General features: G+C 43.7%; 1 protein-coding gene across 1 annotated transcript in view; it reads right to left on the bottom strand.

The window, feature by feature from the left end:
- CUNH12orf75 (chromosome unknown C12orf75 homolog) overlaps positions 1 to 12817 on the bottom strand; it is a 34332-nt gene extending 21515 nt beyond the window's left edge. The window contains exon 1 of the mRNA XM_032416742.1: positions 12688 to 12817. Coding sequence (XP_032272633.1) covers positions 12688 to 12733 — 46 coding nt within the window. The 5' untranslated portion in view covers positions 12734 to 12817. The remainder of the gene's footprint in view (positions 1 to 12687) is intronic.
- Positions 12818 to 15481: the final 2664 nt, after the last annotated feature.

Below are 15481 nucleotides of genomic sequence, written 5' to 3'. Positions count from 1 at the left end.
GAAGAAGAATGTAGCAGGAGGGGAAGAATGAAGGGGGGGAAATCGGATGGGGAGAAGAACCATGAGAGACGTTGGACTCTGAAAAACAAACTGAGGGTTCTAGAGGGGAGGGGGGTGGGAGGATGGGTTAGCCTGGTGATGGGTATTGAGGAGGGCACGTTCTGCATGGAGCACTGGGTGTTATGCACAAACAATGAATCATGGAACACTATATCTAAAACTAATGATGTAATGTATGGGGATTAACATAACAATAAAAAAATTAAAAAAAAATAAAAATAAAAAGATCATTTCAAAAGAAAGAAAGAAAAAAGAGTAAGAAAACCATTACATTCAAATCTTACGTTTTGAATTTATTCTGCCATTCTTAACAATTCCTATAAATTATAAGGTGTCGGTTCTGGAAGGGATTTTACAGATCACCTAATCCAATCCCTTCATTTTACAGATACACTGACAGAGTCGGGAAGTATTTTCATTTCTAAGTCACACGCCTTCTAAGCTGGTGTCCACATGGCCTTGTTCTAAGTCACACAATGCACTAGCCACAAAGCAAAGTGACGTTACAAGACAGAGGGAGGTGATATCCTCAATTAGAAGTCTCAAGGATACCAGCCTAGCTCCAAAGGGAGTTACATGCATTTCTAACTCTGCTCCTATTTGCTACTGAGCCCCTCCCCTTGTCTCTGCTTCCCACCCACATGCCAAAAACAACCCGTCTCTTTCAGACCCCATTCCTATCATTCATCACAGATTCTCTGCCACACATGTTCGGTCCCATTTCCACACTTCCTCCTCCCACTATCCTCATCTGAGCGACACAGACCTTGGTTCCATCTTTAGTAGGTACATAGCATTAATTGTCTTTTAACCTCTTAAAACCTCACTTCCCTCCCTTGTGTCAAATGAGGATAATAAGAGTACCTTTTTCAAAAGTCAATGTGCAACAGAGAGAATAAATGAAATGACCGCTGCTAAGAGAGTTACTGAAAATGGAGCTGGGAGGACACTGAGGAGGCGGGGCTCATGCACATCTTCTGTCCCAAATTCTCAGAATTTTTTTTGCTGAACTCAGCTAAAAGCCAAGGCATCTATTTATGTCATAACGGACATAAACGGACTTTCTCTCTAACATGAGTGCTAGCAACCAATCACACATAGTTTAATGTAACTGTACTTAAACCAGGACCAAACACCTTTTCTTCAAAACAATTTATGTAAGTCTTCTCTTTCTTCTTAAAAAACTCTAACCTCCTTTGTCTCTCCAGAGCACATTTTCAACTTCGTTTGAATACCGTCTCCTGGATTGCAATCCCTAAGACCCCAAATAAATGCACATATGTAATTTTGCAGCTTGCAGTTTTGTCTTTTGTTATTTGACATTACTGTGAAGATTTGTTTTTTTAAAGATGCATGTCAACACTTAGCACGAAGTCTGGTACATAAAAATAGCTCACTAAGTTGTTATATTAGCAGTCAATTTAATTAGAAATTAATATCTCAATTTCCGTATCTACGAAATGGGAATTAAAATAACCTCTGCCCAAGTCACAGAGATGTGAAAATAAAGAAAGATGTGCTACACAGTAAGCAAATAAGCCTGCAGGAAAGGTTATTGCCAAAACTGCAAGAACTGTACCCTGGTGATATTAATTTAAGATCCGTTAATCTGCAAATTCAAAGCAGAGGATAAAGATAATCAACACTATGCCTCAAACAAATTCTTGTAAGGCTCTGGCCAAACCTTAACTTTGTAACAAACCTCATTCTTTTCTTTAGGGAAGATTAACATTTCTATGTCACAATTATCATTAAAATTGTATAAATAAAAACTGCTTTGGGGCACCTAGGTGGCACAACCAGTTGAGTGTCCAACTCTTGGTTTCAGCTCAGGTCGTGATCTTGGGGTCCTGGGATCCAGCCCCACATCGGGCTCTGTGCTCAGCATAGAGTCTGCTTGAGATTCTCTCTCTCCCTCTCCCTCTGCCCCTCCTGCTCATGCTCTCTCTCTCTCTCTCTAAAATAAATAAATAAATAAATAAATAAATGCTTTGGAATCTGAGATCATAAAACAAAACAAAACAAAAATCCTAAAATTGAAAAAAAAATCTTAACATAAGAACAAAGGAGCACTTTGATAGGAAAAGATAAGCAAAGGATTAGTAACACAAAAAACCCGTGCAGATGAATATTTTATTTCAGAGTCAAAACAAGCATGAGAATCTGGAAGAAAGTCTAGAAAGAAAGTAATATCCTGATTTTCATATTTTCATGTTCATGGGAAAAGTACGGAGAACGTTCCGGGGTTTTGTCGTGGACAGGGGATGGGAGAGCCAGAGGGATCACAAACTCTAATTCTGCAAAGTCTTACAGAGAGAAGAAAGCAGAGATCGTAATGAGGACAGTGAGTCCTCAGCAGAGAGATGAAGGGCCATCGAATACAATCCACAGCAAGAGCAGAGGGGACAGAAGCCATCCCACTCCATCTCAGGGGGCGCCCAGGGTGGCAGGGAAAGAACAGCAGGGAACAGGAAGGCAAAGACCCACACAGAGTCCTTGCTCAGATCATTCATCCAAAGGTCACGAAATCAGTGCTTCGGTTTCTAATACTGGGCAGGTAAAGGCAGCTGAGAAGACAAAGCACAAAAACGTGCGTGGAACTAGTTTGAAAACAGGAACATGTTGTCTAATGAATACTGATTTTAATCAGCCACCAGGAACCCTCCATCCATTTCACCTGATTGCTCCAGGCTCCAGGCACCCTCAAAGCTGCTTCCCTGCTGGGATCACCACCTAGCATCCCCGTGGGCCCTGGGCAGATGCCTGGTGTTACCTTCCAAAAGGAAATCAGCACACCATTTCTTCTGTTCTCAAATGTCCCTCCTTTAAAGGGTACCGGCTATTTAATACACGCAATGGGGGTGGGCAAAGACGTCAGAAACTACATCCAGTAAATGCGTGACTGTAATATGGGCTCCGTTTTTTTTTTTTTTTTAAAGGGAAGAAAATGTGCATCTTAGAAGCAAGGGAGCATGATATTAATAATCAGCTTATAACCAGGACAGGTAGAACATGACTCCCGAACATAAAACTTCTCAGAGTGGGGAAAAAAAAAATGTGTAATTGTTAGAAACCCTTGGGAAAACTATCAGAATACGTAGGTATATAAAAGGTAGAATATCTCTTTGTTCTGCAAAAGTATAAAATCATAAAATTAATAAACAGAAGAAAAATCATTATTACCCTCACTACAACCTTGTAATCACACTTCACCTATATATTGATTGTAATTAACCAGATGGAGATCTCTACTCTAGAGAATTTATGCAAAAAAACACTTTATCTAGAACAATTCAGATAGTGGCAAAATCCCATTTGCTTTAAGTTGTGTTTATGGTTGTGTGACTTACCCTTTGCTAAACAAATATTTATAATGGTATCTAATTCTTTCCAGGCCCCTGGGATAGAGCATTGATTCCTGTTAGCACCACTCCATTTCTGCCAAAATGACTTTTTACTGTTTAAACATAGCCTTGATGTATTAATATAATGGCTTAGAAGAAGCAGAGATGGGGGAAAGGTAACAACGCTTCTTGTAGAATGAAAGCACCACAAAGTACATAAGACTAAAGATTTGATGATTATATAAAGAATGATAATTTTAAGTATCTTCCTAAAAAAGAAAAAGGGGGGAAGGTTTGCTCTCAGAAAAGTATTATATGCAGTTTCAGTGACAAAAAAAGTAATTATAAATGGTTAGAGGTCTGTAAGGAAGAACATTTCCTTCTGAAAAGTAGGAAACAGTTAAACATTGTTGGTTGTTCAAAACATCACTTCACCAAGACCGTGTATACCTTTTACTTTACGCACTTCAAAAGATTTTAATATTTTGTTCGAGTCTCAAAGTCAAAAGTCTCCGTCACTTAAAAATACATAGCAAACCCAATTTATCCAAACATTCAAAAAACTTAATCTGATATTGTGGGGTTGTAGAAAGATATTTGGGTTTTGTCCCCTCTTTCTGGCACAAACCTTCTGAAACCTTTGGAATTTCCTGAGTGATAAGGGTAATAGGAGCCTCTTCCATTCTAATGAAGGGACTCTTAACAGGACCCAGGATAGCTTCAGGATGGGGACTGGTCACCAGAAAAACCAAGCCTTGTTAGAAGCTTGGAACTTTTGGCCCCATTCCTGTCCCCAGGGAAGGGAGAGGAGCTGGAGATTGAGTTAATCACTAAGAGCCAATGATTCCATCAATCACACCTATGTCGGGACGCCTGGGTGGCTCAGTTGGTTAAGCGTCTGCCTTCGGCTCAGGTCATGATCCCAGGGTCCTGGGATCGAGTCCCACATCGGGTTCCTTGCTCGGCAGGGAGCCTGCTTCTCCCTCTGCCTGCCTCTCCCCCTGCTCGTGTTCTCTCTCTCTGACAAATAAATAAATAAAATCTTTAAAATAAAAAAAATAAAAAATAAAAAAAAATAAAAAATAAATCACACCTATGTCATGAAACTTCCATAAAAACCCCTAAACAGTGAGGCTCTGAGAGCTTCTGAGTTGGTGACCACATCCATGTGGCAGGAGGGTGGCACACCCCAACTACATGGGGACAGAGATTCCTATGCTCAGGACCCTTCCAGACAACACTCTATGTCCATTTGGCTGTTCATTTGTGTCCTTTATGAATAAACTGGTAAATTTAAATCCATAAGTAAAGTGCCTTCCTGAATTCTGAGCCATTCTAGAAAATTATCAAATCTGAGAAAGGGAGCTGTGGGAACCCAAATTTGTTGCCAAGTTGGACAGAAGTGGGAGTAATCTGGGGACCCAATACTTGTGACAGGTGTCAGAAGTGAGGACATCTTGTGCAACCTTGCCCTTAAACCTGTGGCAAATAACAGACTCCAGGTCATTAGTGTCAGAAGTGAAGCGCATTGCACGACTCCCAGGGGGTGTCAGAGAATTGGAAAGTTGGATTGTATCAGGAGGGGAAAAAAACCTCTCAGATAGTCTCCATATTTTCTAACATGTTTTATAAAAATGCGGTGTCCTAAGAAGTAACTGAGGCTCTAAACAACCTTGAAGTGCTCTCTGAATCACACACCAAATTGAATTGTACAGCACTTGCTTCAGCAAATAATGATTTGCACTTCAGGTATCGTTTGTAAACTGTATTTACTAATTTTCTAATTACCTCCCACTCCCCAGTACCTACAGGAAAACCTTCTGTATTAGTTTCCTATGGGCTGCTCTAACAATTTCCCAAAGACCAGGCGGCTTAAAACAACAGAAATCAATGCTCTCGGCGTCCTGGAGGCCAGAGGCCTGAAATCACGGTGTCAGCAGATCCAAACTGCCATGCCCCTCTTAGCGTCTGGGGGCGATGAGTGTTCGTTCCTTGGCATTCTTTGGCCTGTGGCCGCGTCTTGCACACTCTCTGCTCCACCATGTCCCCCGTATCACCTTCTCTCTGTTATAAGGACACTTATCAGTGGACTTAGGGCCCACCCAGATTATCTCAAAATCCTTAACTACGTCTGCAAAGACCCTTTTTCCAAGTAAGAGAAGATTCACACATTCCAAGGATTAGGACAGGGACGTCTCTTTGGAGGCCACATTCAACCCACTATACCTTCTTATCCCTGTCCTCTCCCATCCCTCCAAAACCAGAAATTCTCTTTTGAAAAGAAATACAGAGCAAAGTTAATATTGGAGGGAGGGATTAAATTTAATGTAACATATCTTACATCCCACAAACACAGGCAAAATTGTATTCCTAGTGCATGATAAAGCCAGTCAGCTGCAAACCACTACATGGGTTCAGTAGTTTTAGGTAGATGGGTAGAACATCTTGGTTCCTAAAGACAGATGTTCCTTTATAATCTAATCATTCTTACAAATTAAGAAGAGTAAGCTGTAGTGCCCAGAATGTTTTCAACATTGTTCAGATTGGTACATTTACCATTTCGAGTTTCCTTCCACGTGCCAAATCCTAATATAAAGAAAAGATCTATCTCTTAAAAGAAAGGTCACATACGTTTCTACATTCGAAAAACTGGCCTACTGGTGCCTTTTTTCAGCACGGTCCTATTGCACTGTATAGAACTTACATAATAGACTGGAAATAGTCACAAGTAAATGAATTGCTAAGTTACATATTAAATCATATTTCTATCTTCCGACTGAGTGGTGATAATTTAAACGCATGCACCAAAAAATAAAATGATGTACATGAGGAATTTCTAAAAAGCACTAAAGATTTTCAAATCACTCTTCTCTCAGCATAAATGATCAGAAACATAAATGATTATGGCTCTTGTGAAAAATAATAAAAATACGCAGTAATGTCTTACTCTTTATTTGTTTTGTAAAAGAAAAGGCCCCCTGAGAACTGTATAAACATAACTGCAGAAAAATAAACAAAATTCTCTTTAATTTTGACAGCTCGTGATGTCTTCTCTGACCCATAATAGTTCCAAAACTACATCATAGTCTCAGTTTGGCCAAAAGAAGTAGAAAAACAGCTCTTAGTTCATCCAAAGCAATGTTATTTTTCAAGAAGCCAATAAAAGAACTAGATTCATAAGTCATTTTTTTCAATAAAGGAGAAAAAAAATCAGGTCAATATGTCCTAGAAATATAAAATTCTGTTCATGAATATGGAAGCTCTTGCAGAAAATCTCTTCATTTGCAGGTTGTCCTTGTTGAGCATCTACACTTTAGGGAGCTAAAAATTAATAAAGGCATAAGGACAGACACAGATAAGGCGGTGACATCTGGCTACTGTGTTATAATTTAAGCCATGTCTACACTGAGCGGTAAGTGGCTTGTGGCCGAACTGACTGCCTCACTGAGGTCACCTTCACAACCCCTGCACGTGGCCGTGAGGTCAGTTCCAGGGAGCTGGGACGCATGAACGTCCCGATTCCATCACATAGGTGATAAGTGCCTGGACAGAGGTATTTCCATCTCCCATCATTCACCGTCACTTCCAACATGGAACCTCCAAGAGTGTACTGGTCACCTACCTCTTCCTGCCTTCCCTTTAGAGGCAGCAGAACCTTCCAGTTACCCAGGCATTAGTTTGGGTTCATGTTTATTTCTCCCTCCCATTCAGCCCATCCTCAGCCTGGCTCTCCCAGGGGTCTCTGGCATCAACGCCTCCAGACCCTTCTCACTGCCCTGACCCCAGACAGCCACTGCTGTATGCCCACTCTTTCCTTCTACACCAGTTACAAAAGTCTGTCCCTATATTCATAATCAATAGCATAGTGAGTACTCACAATGTACGAGGCACTGTTCTAAGCACTTTACTAACATTAACTCATTTCATGTTGCAGTCGGTTCTATTCTTACTCCCCCATTTTACAGTTGAGAAAACCAAGGTACAGTTTAGGCAAGTTAGCCCAAGGTCATGCAGCTGATAAATGACAAAAGTTGGATTCGAATTTGGGTCTTTTGACACCAGAGCCCACCCTCAACTCCGAGGCTTGGCTTTCCTGCCTGTCTGTCCTCCTCACCCTCCATTCTACCCACTCTTCCTCCCCAACACCCTATAACACACATGAACTACTAAAGCCAGTCAGGCCAGACTTACTGCCCTGAAATGCATGGAGCCCATTTCTGTCCCTGTGATTTCATACAGCACTAAGAATGCCCTCTCTTCCATTACCTGCTTATCCAAACATGACCTATTCTTCAGAACCAAATCAAGTGCCACTTCTTCCAAGCAGGCTGCCCTGACTGCCTGAGGTTTTATTTTATTCTCTCAATTGCTGTATCAAGCACACAATTTAGGACGTCATTTTGCATCTTCTTTGTTTCCCCAATATGTTCGTTCATTCAACAATAACAACAAAAAAATTTCTTTGCGAGCCAAAAATTCCATTGAAAGTTTGGATCCTAGTCTAGAGGCTGAGGGTACTGCTGAACAAGATGCAGGAGGCGCTCATGAGGCCTACATTTGCAGGAAGGGAACAGAAGAGGCGATATATAAATAAACAAAATATCAGCTCTCCAGCAAAGAGAGTTTCAAACAGAGAGAAAACAACAAGGGTCAAGTTCAGCATGTTCAGGGAACTGAAAGAAGGATGGTGGGGCTGGGGTCTGCGGGTGGCGGCAGGGAAATAGCAGGAGACGTAAGTGACTTCTTGGATGCTATCAACAAAATTTTATATTATGTCCCCGATATGGCCTGGGCTCATGCTAAGCACAGTGACAACATCTCAGTCCTACCAAACCATTTATAGATGTAAATTAAGGCTGGACCACAGAGCTACATCAAGAGAAGAGAATGCAATTATCTAGCTAATTGAGGATGAAGAGAAAACTAATCTAAATAATTGGACCCAAAAGGATTGTATTAACTCCCTGGGTACACTGACAAAATAGGATAAATATTAAACTCCTCCTCTTCAGACTATTGTTATATAAATAGCAGAAGAACCATTACAGAAACATTCTGAGAATAAACTGCCACGGAGTTATAATCAGACAGTTGCCAGTTACAAATCTCTGATAGAAAAACTACAACTAAAAAATTCAGTCAGCTATCATGAGCAGAATACATCTGAAGTAAGTCCTCTGCAGCAAAGAATTTCTACAGCCTTAGCCTATATTGACACAGGCTATTGTAAATATTTGGAACTATCCAAACATTTTAAGGGATTTTCTGGTTTACCTGAAAAGAGATTGCCTGGCTTACATTACAGGCTTGCTTACCCATCTATATGTATAAGTGTATAAAAGGGAATGGCCGACCTGTTCAGATCATTAGCTCAACCGCAGGGCTGCTCATTTGTCTGCCTAGTTAAAAACCATGTTCAAGGAAAAACGAGGGGATAGAGAATCTGCTGAGAGAGAGAGGTGGGGCTGGAGAGCAGAGAGAAACAGATCAAGAGCTCCCTGCCTTATAGAAAATGCAACACTTTTAAAATGGATTATTTAATCCAGATGTTTCTCTATAGTTTAGGGGCTAGACTCTATGCAGGACAAATACAATAAATCTTCATTGAATGGAAAATAGAAGAAGTCCTCCTAATACAGTTCTAGGTTGGGGAAATCAAATTCCTACGTTGAGAGAGTGACCTTACTAAAACATGAAAATGGAGAAAGCTCTCGTGCAAATGAAATTGTTCTCATGACCCCATCTGGACCGACAGCTCAACTCCTCCCCGAAGCCTCCTGTGATTAAACTATATTATTCAACATCTCCTGCGCACTTGGATGTTCCACATGTATTCTATCATACTTTGCCTTGCTATTGTTCTCCAATGGTTAATCTTCCTACCTAGACTATCAGCTTCTCAAGAGCATGAAAGTTTGATTTCGTTCAACCACCCACTGCTGGATGCCCAAGCCTTGCCTTACAAGTTCCTAGTGAAGTGCAGTGCTCTGCATGGAGAGGTGGACTGGGTGCAAGCTTACAGTTAGAAATCTTTAGGAGAAATCTAACTGGAATTATTTAGAGCCTGAGTGATCTAGAGGCTGATTTCTATGGCTGTTTGATCATTTTACTGCACATCAGTTTTTCCACCTCTTGGACATACAGAATCAAATTTACTCAAGCACACTACTAAATATCAGTTTGTCATATTAACCAATTTCTCTAGACAAAAGCCAAGAAAGGCAGTTGTTCAGATAGCTCAGGGAGAGGGCAATTATCTCGTTTTACCTGCATTACTTACAGAGTAAAACAGGGCTTATAATGGAGATTTCAGGTTTAAGGGTATTATTATAATGTGCTAATGCACCCTGTGGAAGTAGATTTGCCATGTTCTTGTAGAAAAATAATCAGTGAAAGCCATTTCACCTTCGACATGGTAATATTCCACTATTCTATAATAATTACAGTTTACACAGTGTTTTCACTCTGTAACTCAGAAATGTGAAATGAAATGCCCATAGCAACGCAACCAGCATAAAGCTGAAGTCAAGCTTGAGCCTCACTCTCCAGGCTCCAAGTTCAGCACCTTTCCCACCTTCTCTCTGTACTTTGTTATTTATGTATCTATGGCTGGCTGGATGGGTGGACTGGTTGATTGCTGAAAAGCTTAAGTATAATTATTGAATTGTATGATCCTGGGACATTTCAGGAGTTGGGCATTGTAAAGTACCTGGAGGACAGAAACAACATCTATTTTTTTTTAAGATTTTGTATTTATTTATGGTGGGGGGGAGTAGGGGGAGGAGCAGGGGGAGAGGGATAAGCAGACCCCACACTGAGCATGGAGCCCAATGCAGGGCTCAATCCCAGGACCCTGAGATCATGACCTGAGCCGAAACCAAAAGTCACTCAGTGACGAACTGAGTCATCTGGGGGGCCCCCCCGGGACATCTACTTAATGCATTTATTTCATGCCACTTGGGTTCGGGACCACAAGTTCGCAACTTGGTCAATAGCATATTTGACGCTGATGTCAAAGTTCACAACCAAAAAATATTCAAATACCTTTGCCCTGTGGGTTATTTTTCTTCATCTTACTATTTCCTTTCTGAAACTAAAGTCCTACCACCAACTGACAGAAAAATTTCAAAACAACAATGACCAAATCCCAAAGCTAGCCAGCTGGACTCTAGCAAGGATATGTTTGGGGAATGACTTCTCAAAGACGAGGGCAGATCCATCAAAGAGGTGATTCAATAAGTCCCTACTCATCATGTTCCCTCCTTAATGTTTTACAGTCTGCACTCTCTATCTGGTGCTTCCCTGAACAAAAAGCAATTTTTAGCAAAGTGCAAGCTAGAGGAGACAACAACATGCTCTTCCGTGAACTGTCCTTCATAAACAAAACAGGCTGCTCAACAAGAAGGCGTGCACTTGGAGTGGTTTTTTCAATATAACTATACCTCCTTTTACGTAGCAAGGGATGTGCACCTCAGCAAAAAAAAAAAAAAAAAAAAAGGTCAACCAAATATCTGTAAGGAGAATCAGATTTTCCCATTTTCTGACATTACCATTTCCAAATTACCTTATCATCACTCTGTTTTAGCAACAGTGCCCCTCCCGCCTATCCCTAAATCTGACAGGCATTTCATTAATAAATAAAAATGTTAATGAAGTAACCTAGCTCCACTTGAAAGGAAATGTTACAAATCCTTCCTATGATTTTTTTTTAATGTGGATAACTGTTCTTAGCCTTTTTAAAGAGAGGGTGCCCATGCAGTGGATTGCATAGGACCCCAGTGCCTGTTAGATTGAGAGACACAACGCCTGGTGCAGGATGTGGCCTGGATACTGTTCCAGGTTTCCATGCAGAGCTTTCTGGCCATTCTCAGAATCTCGTTTGCCCTTGTTGGCATAAGACGCCAACTAGGATAACTAACCTGTCTCACGGTTATATGAACGGAAAAGATTTGTTCTCTGGTGGCTCCCTGCATATCCCAAGGAGGAGAATTTCATTTAAGATGGTAACGATTATCTTTCAGAGATCAACTTTACAGTGAATCATTACCTGGGTTCATTCACAGCTCTAGAACTAGAATCCCACATATTTTAGTGTCTTCTCGGGGAAAATAGAATATTCCATGTGTGGTTACAGACAAAGAGGAAACACAAACTTGGCCAATTCACAGAGCAGATTTCTACATCTGATCCCACGAAGTAAACGTCAAAATAAACTTTAAAATAAATAAACGAAAAAGGCTTGAATCTCAAGCGCCATCTTCCACAGATGTCTGGGTTAAGAGAAGTGACAGGCCCAAGGTCACGAAGTTATTGAGAGGGCATCCACCCCAGTCTGCTAGGAAATACTGCAGCATCAGACAGCTGTTTCCGTTTGCAGGTGGGGATGGGAGTTCTTTATCCAAAAGGATCCTAAAAGAGGCCAGCAGATATTACTCAAAACAGATCCAGATTCTTAAATCCAGAGACACGAGCTGGGTTAAAAGAGAAGATTGAGTTTGGTAATAAGTCACTTGACACAAAGCCTGGCTGACTGGGGGAATCTAGGAGATCTCGCCTGCCAATCAACAAAATGAACTGGTATAGAAGAAGTTTTAATATACTTTTCTAATGAAAAATATATGAACAGATCACTGCTAATATTAAAGCTCTGTCACACTTAATCTAAAGCATCCTTAATACTGCACTTCTCAGAGAAATCCTACGAGCAACCCAGCCGCTCTCAGGTATCAGGACAGACTCAGATGAATTTTCAGAGCCCGGTTCACAGTTCTTCCCAACCCCACTCACACCACCACCACCACCACCACCACCACCGAAAAAGTCCTGAATTGCTCTGCCGCACTTTCCCATTGCAGCATCAGGGTTCCGACGGGCTGGCGGCGAGGTCTGCGGGGCGAGCGTGGGAGCGGAGGGAGCGGATGCTGGCCACCGCCAGGAATCCTCACCCCCCGGAGGGCACCGGGCTACCCGCTGCAGGGGAGCCCCGCCGCGCGTCCTCCGCGCGCACCCTCCGCAGGATCGCCCTGCAGGCTCCCCTCGTCCAGGCGTGACCGCCCCCGCTCGGGGGAAATGCCCCGCTTCGGGTCCCTCCAAAAAGTGGGCGGCCTGGCCCACCCGCCCCCGCCCCGTCCCGAAAACGGGGACGAGGAGAGGGGGTTGCGCGTCCTCCCTCCCCGGGTCCCCGCCGCGCCCCGCCGCCTCTCCCCTGGCCTCTCCCGCAGCGGCCGCCCGCCCGGCAGACCTCCCCGCCGCCCCCGAGTCCCCGGCCCGCGCCCCCTCTCACCTCGGCCGGCGCCCGCGCTGGTGGCGGTGGAGTTCCCGCAGCCCATCGCGCCGCTGGCCGGGGAAGCAGCGCTCGGGAGCTGGCGGCCGCCGGTCCTGGGGGCGGAGACGGAGGCGGAGGGCGGCGCGCCCCGGACCGGAGGCCGGCGGGGGGCGCGCGGGGCCGGGGGACACGCGGGGCCTCCCCCTCCCGCCGCCGAGGGGTGCGGGCCAGGGCGCGGCTGGCCGGCGCGGGCCGGGCCGGAAGCCGCCCGGCACCCCTCGCCCTAGCCGCGGTCGGGGTCCCAGCCGGACCCACCCGTCACCTCGGCAACCGCGGCGACGCCCAATCCCCGGCCTCCTTCGGGCTCTCCGGCCGGGCATTGGTCGTCGTGAAGAGGGGGCGGGAGTTTAAAGTGGGTTTGGGGGCGAGGGCGAGGCTGGGGGCGTGGCCGGCGCGGGCAGCGGGGCGAGGCGCCAGGGCCGAGGATGCTCACCTACCCACCTCCACGCCCTCTTTGCCTTTTCTTCCCCGCTTCCCTTCCCTGCTTCAGGATGTGGGCAGGAGGGGAAGCGGCAGAAACACCTATTTTGCATACAGTGGGCGCCCAATAAATGTTATTGAATGATGATATTCAGGTCTGAAGTCAACACCGAAATCCCATTTCTTCTTTAACAGAAAGCTAATGGAGCTCTGTTCCCCAACACACTTTGACTAGGAAAGAGCATGAAGTCTTCCCTAGGCCGGTCATATCAGCCTACTCCACTTTCATTGCATTTGCTGCAATTCTGATAGCCTGCAGGACCTTCACTCACTTAATGACAGAACTGTGAATTCACTTGGCAGCTTTCAACCTAACATTTGGGCAAGTGTTACTGGAGTCAGACTGAGTCACAATCCCTGCTCTGCCCCTTAATAATTGTGTGACCTCAGCAAAGTTACTTAACCCGTCAGTGTATCGGTTGTTTTACCTGTGAGATGGCGGGAATAACTGAAGCACATGTAAACACCTAACACAGTGCCCGATCCCAAATAAATGCCAGCTATTCTTGTTCTTAAGTCCTATTAGAATTGAATAATCATTCCCTGAAGGTAAGGACTGATTTATCATAGCATCCTCCTGGCTCATAGTACAGACTCGGTAAGTGTTTTGTGAGATGAATTCAAGCCAGGAATTAAATCTCCATTTTAAATCCATTTAATATTTATAGAGAGCCTAGCCTGTGCCAAGTCCTTTGTTAAAATTAAGTTCCAGTGATACAAACATGTAAGGAGCCAGTCTAACCAGGCAGACAGCTTATAAACAAATTAATTACAATATAGCAGGGATGTTAACAAAGGAATACAGGGTGCCACAGGAGCCCAGAGGATGCTGGGATCCTGGTTAAAAGACTTTTCTAAAACAAAACAATCGTATTTAGAGAAAACCTTGAGCTAGAACCGAGGCCCTGGTGGACTGTTGAGCATGACCTTTGAGGCAATGGAGAGCATGGGGTAATCTTCTCATTCAGGATACACCATCCCTCCTTTGAAAATTAGATATACCTGGGTGTGCTGTGAGATGGGAATTAATTCTTGGGCAAATAAGGGTGTTTCTGAGTTGTCTGACTTCTAGAAGCCCTGCTTCTCTACCTTGGCCTCCACCATCTTGGTTCAGTGGCTCCCTCCTTACAAATCCAGAATTAGGCGGGGGAGAGTAAAAGGGGAGGACTATCAAGTAACCAAAGGAAATACTCTTGCTTACTTCTGTGCTGACGCTGGACTCCAGTCCTAGGACACTTGGACGAAAGAGAAAAACAAAGCCTGACATCCAGTCAGTGGCCTGACACCGCGAGGCCTTTGGGTTCTTCTGTTAAACACAGTTACACAGAACACCAATCTCAGGGCCACTCTCTAACTCTGAGGAAGTGAGACCAAAAATAAGACCACTCAGTAATCTTGTCTGAGTATGACAAAAACAGGGTCACTGGCAAACCACAAACACAGCATCACTCAATCCTGGCTAACATGAATAATCTGCTACTTTTTTACCAGTTACAGTTTTGGCCCCATCCTAGACTTCCTGCCTCAGATGAAATTTATTAAGAATATCCCACCATAGAACTGTCCCTCCTTCCTGACAATACCCAATCCAGAAAAAAAGAAGCCCTGCTTTCTTAAACCCCAACCATAACCACTTAACTTGAACCCAAATCCTATAGAATCTTTTCTAACACCCCATTACTGAGATACCTCATGGTTCCTTGTGGTGTGCATTCTCTTTCACTGCAAAAGCAATAAGCCCAACTTGCCCAGCTACCAGCATGTTCCTGGTGGTCTTTGGTGGGAGGACACTGACCCTTGTAAATGATATGTACTCTGCCTTATAAGGTTATAGAGTGTGTTATCTATTCATTCTTTCAACAAACACCATTGAGTGTTTGCTTTGTGCTAACCACTTTTCTAAATGCTTGAGATGGGGCAGCGAGCAAGGCACAGAGGAAAACTCTAGTGGGAGGAGACAGATCAAAATCAAACAGAAGATCACTTTAGATACTATAAGTGTGATGGAAACAAAATAAAGCGGGGCACTGAAATAGGGGTAGAGGGAGAGGTGCTGTTCTAGGTAGGATCATCAAGGAAGACCTCTCTAAAGAATGGATATTTTAGCTGAGGTGTGATTGATGAGAAGAAATCAAACATGTGAAGGCCAAGCAAAGAGCATCCCAGGCAGAGGAAATGGCAAGTGCAAGAGCCCTGAGGCAGGAACATCCTGAGCATGTGTCATAAGCAGAAAAAAAGGCCAGGATGGCAGGACTAGAGCAAAGATGGAGGA

The sequence above is a fragment of the Phoca vitulina genome, unplaced genomic scaffold (assembly GCF_004348235.1).
Source record: "Phoca vitulina isolate PV1807 unplaced genomic scaffold, GSC_HSeal_1.0 scaffold19, whole genome shotgun sequence".
NCBI classification, from domain to species: Eukaryota; Metazoa; Chordata; class Mammalia; order Carnivora; family Phocidae; genus Phoca; species Phoca vitulina.
The sequence above is the reverse complement of the archived record's forward strand: the minus strand, read 5'-3'. Positions and strand labels throughout refer to the sequence as shown.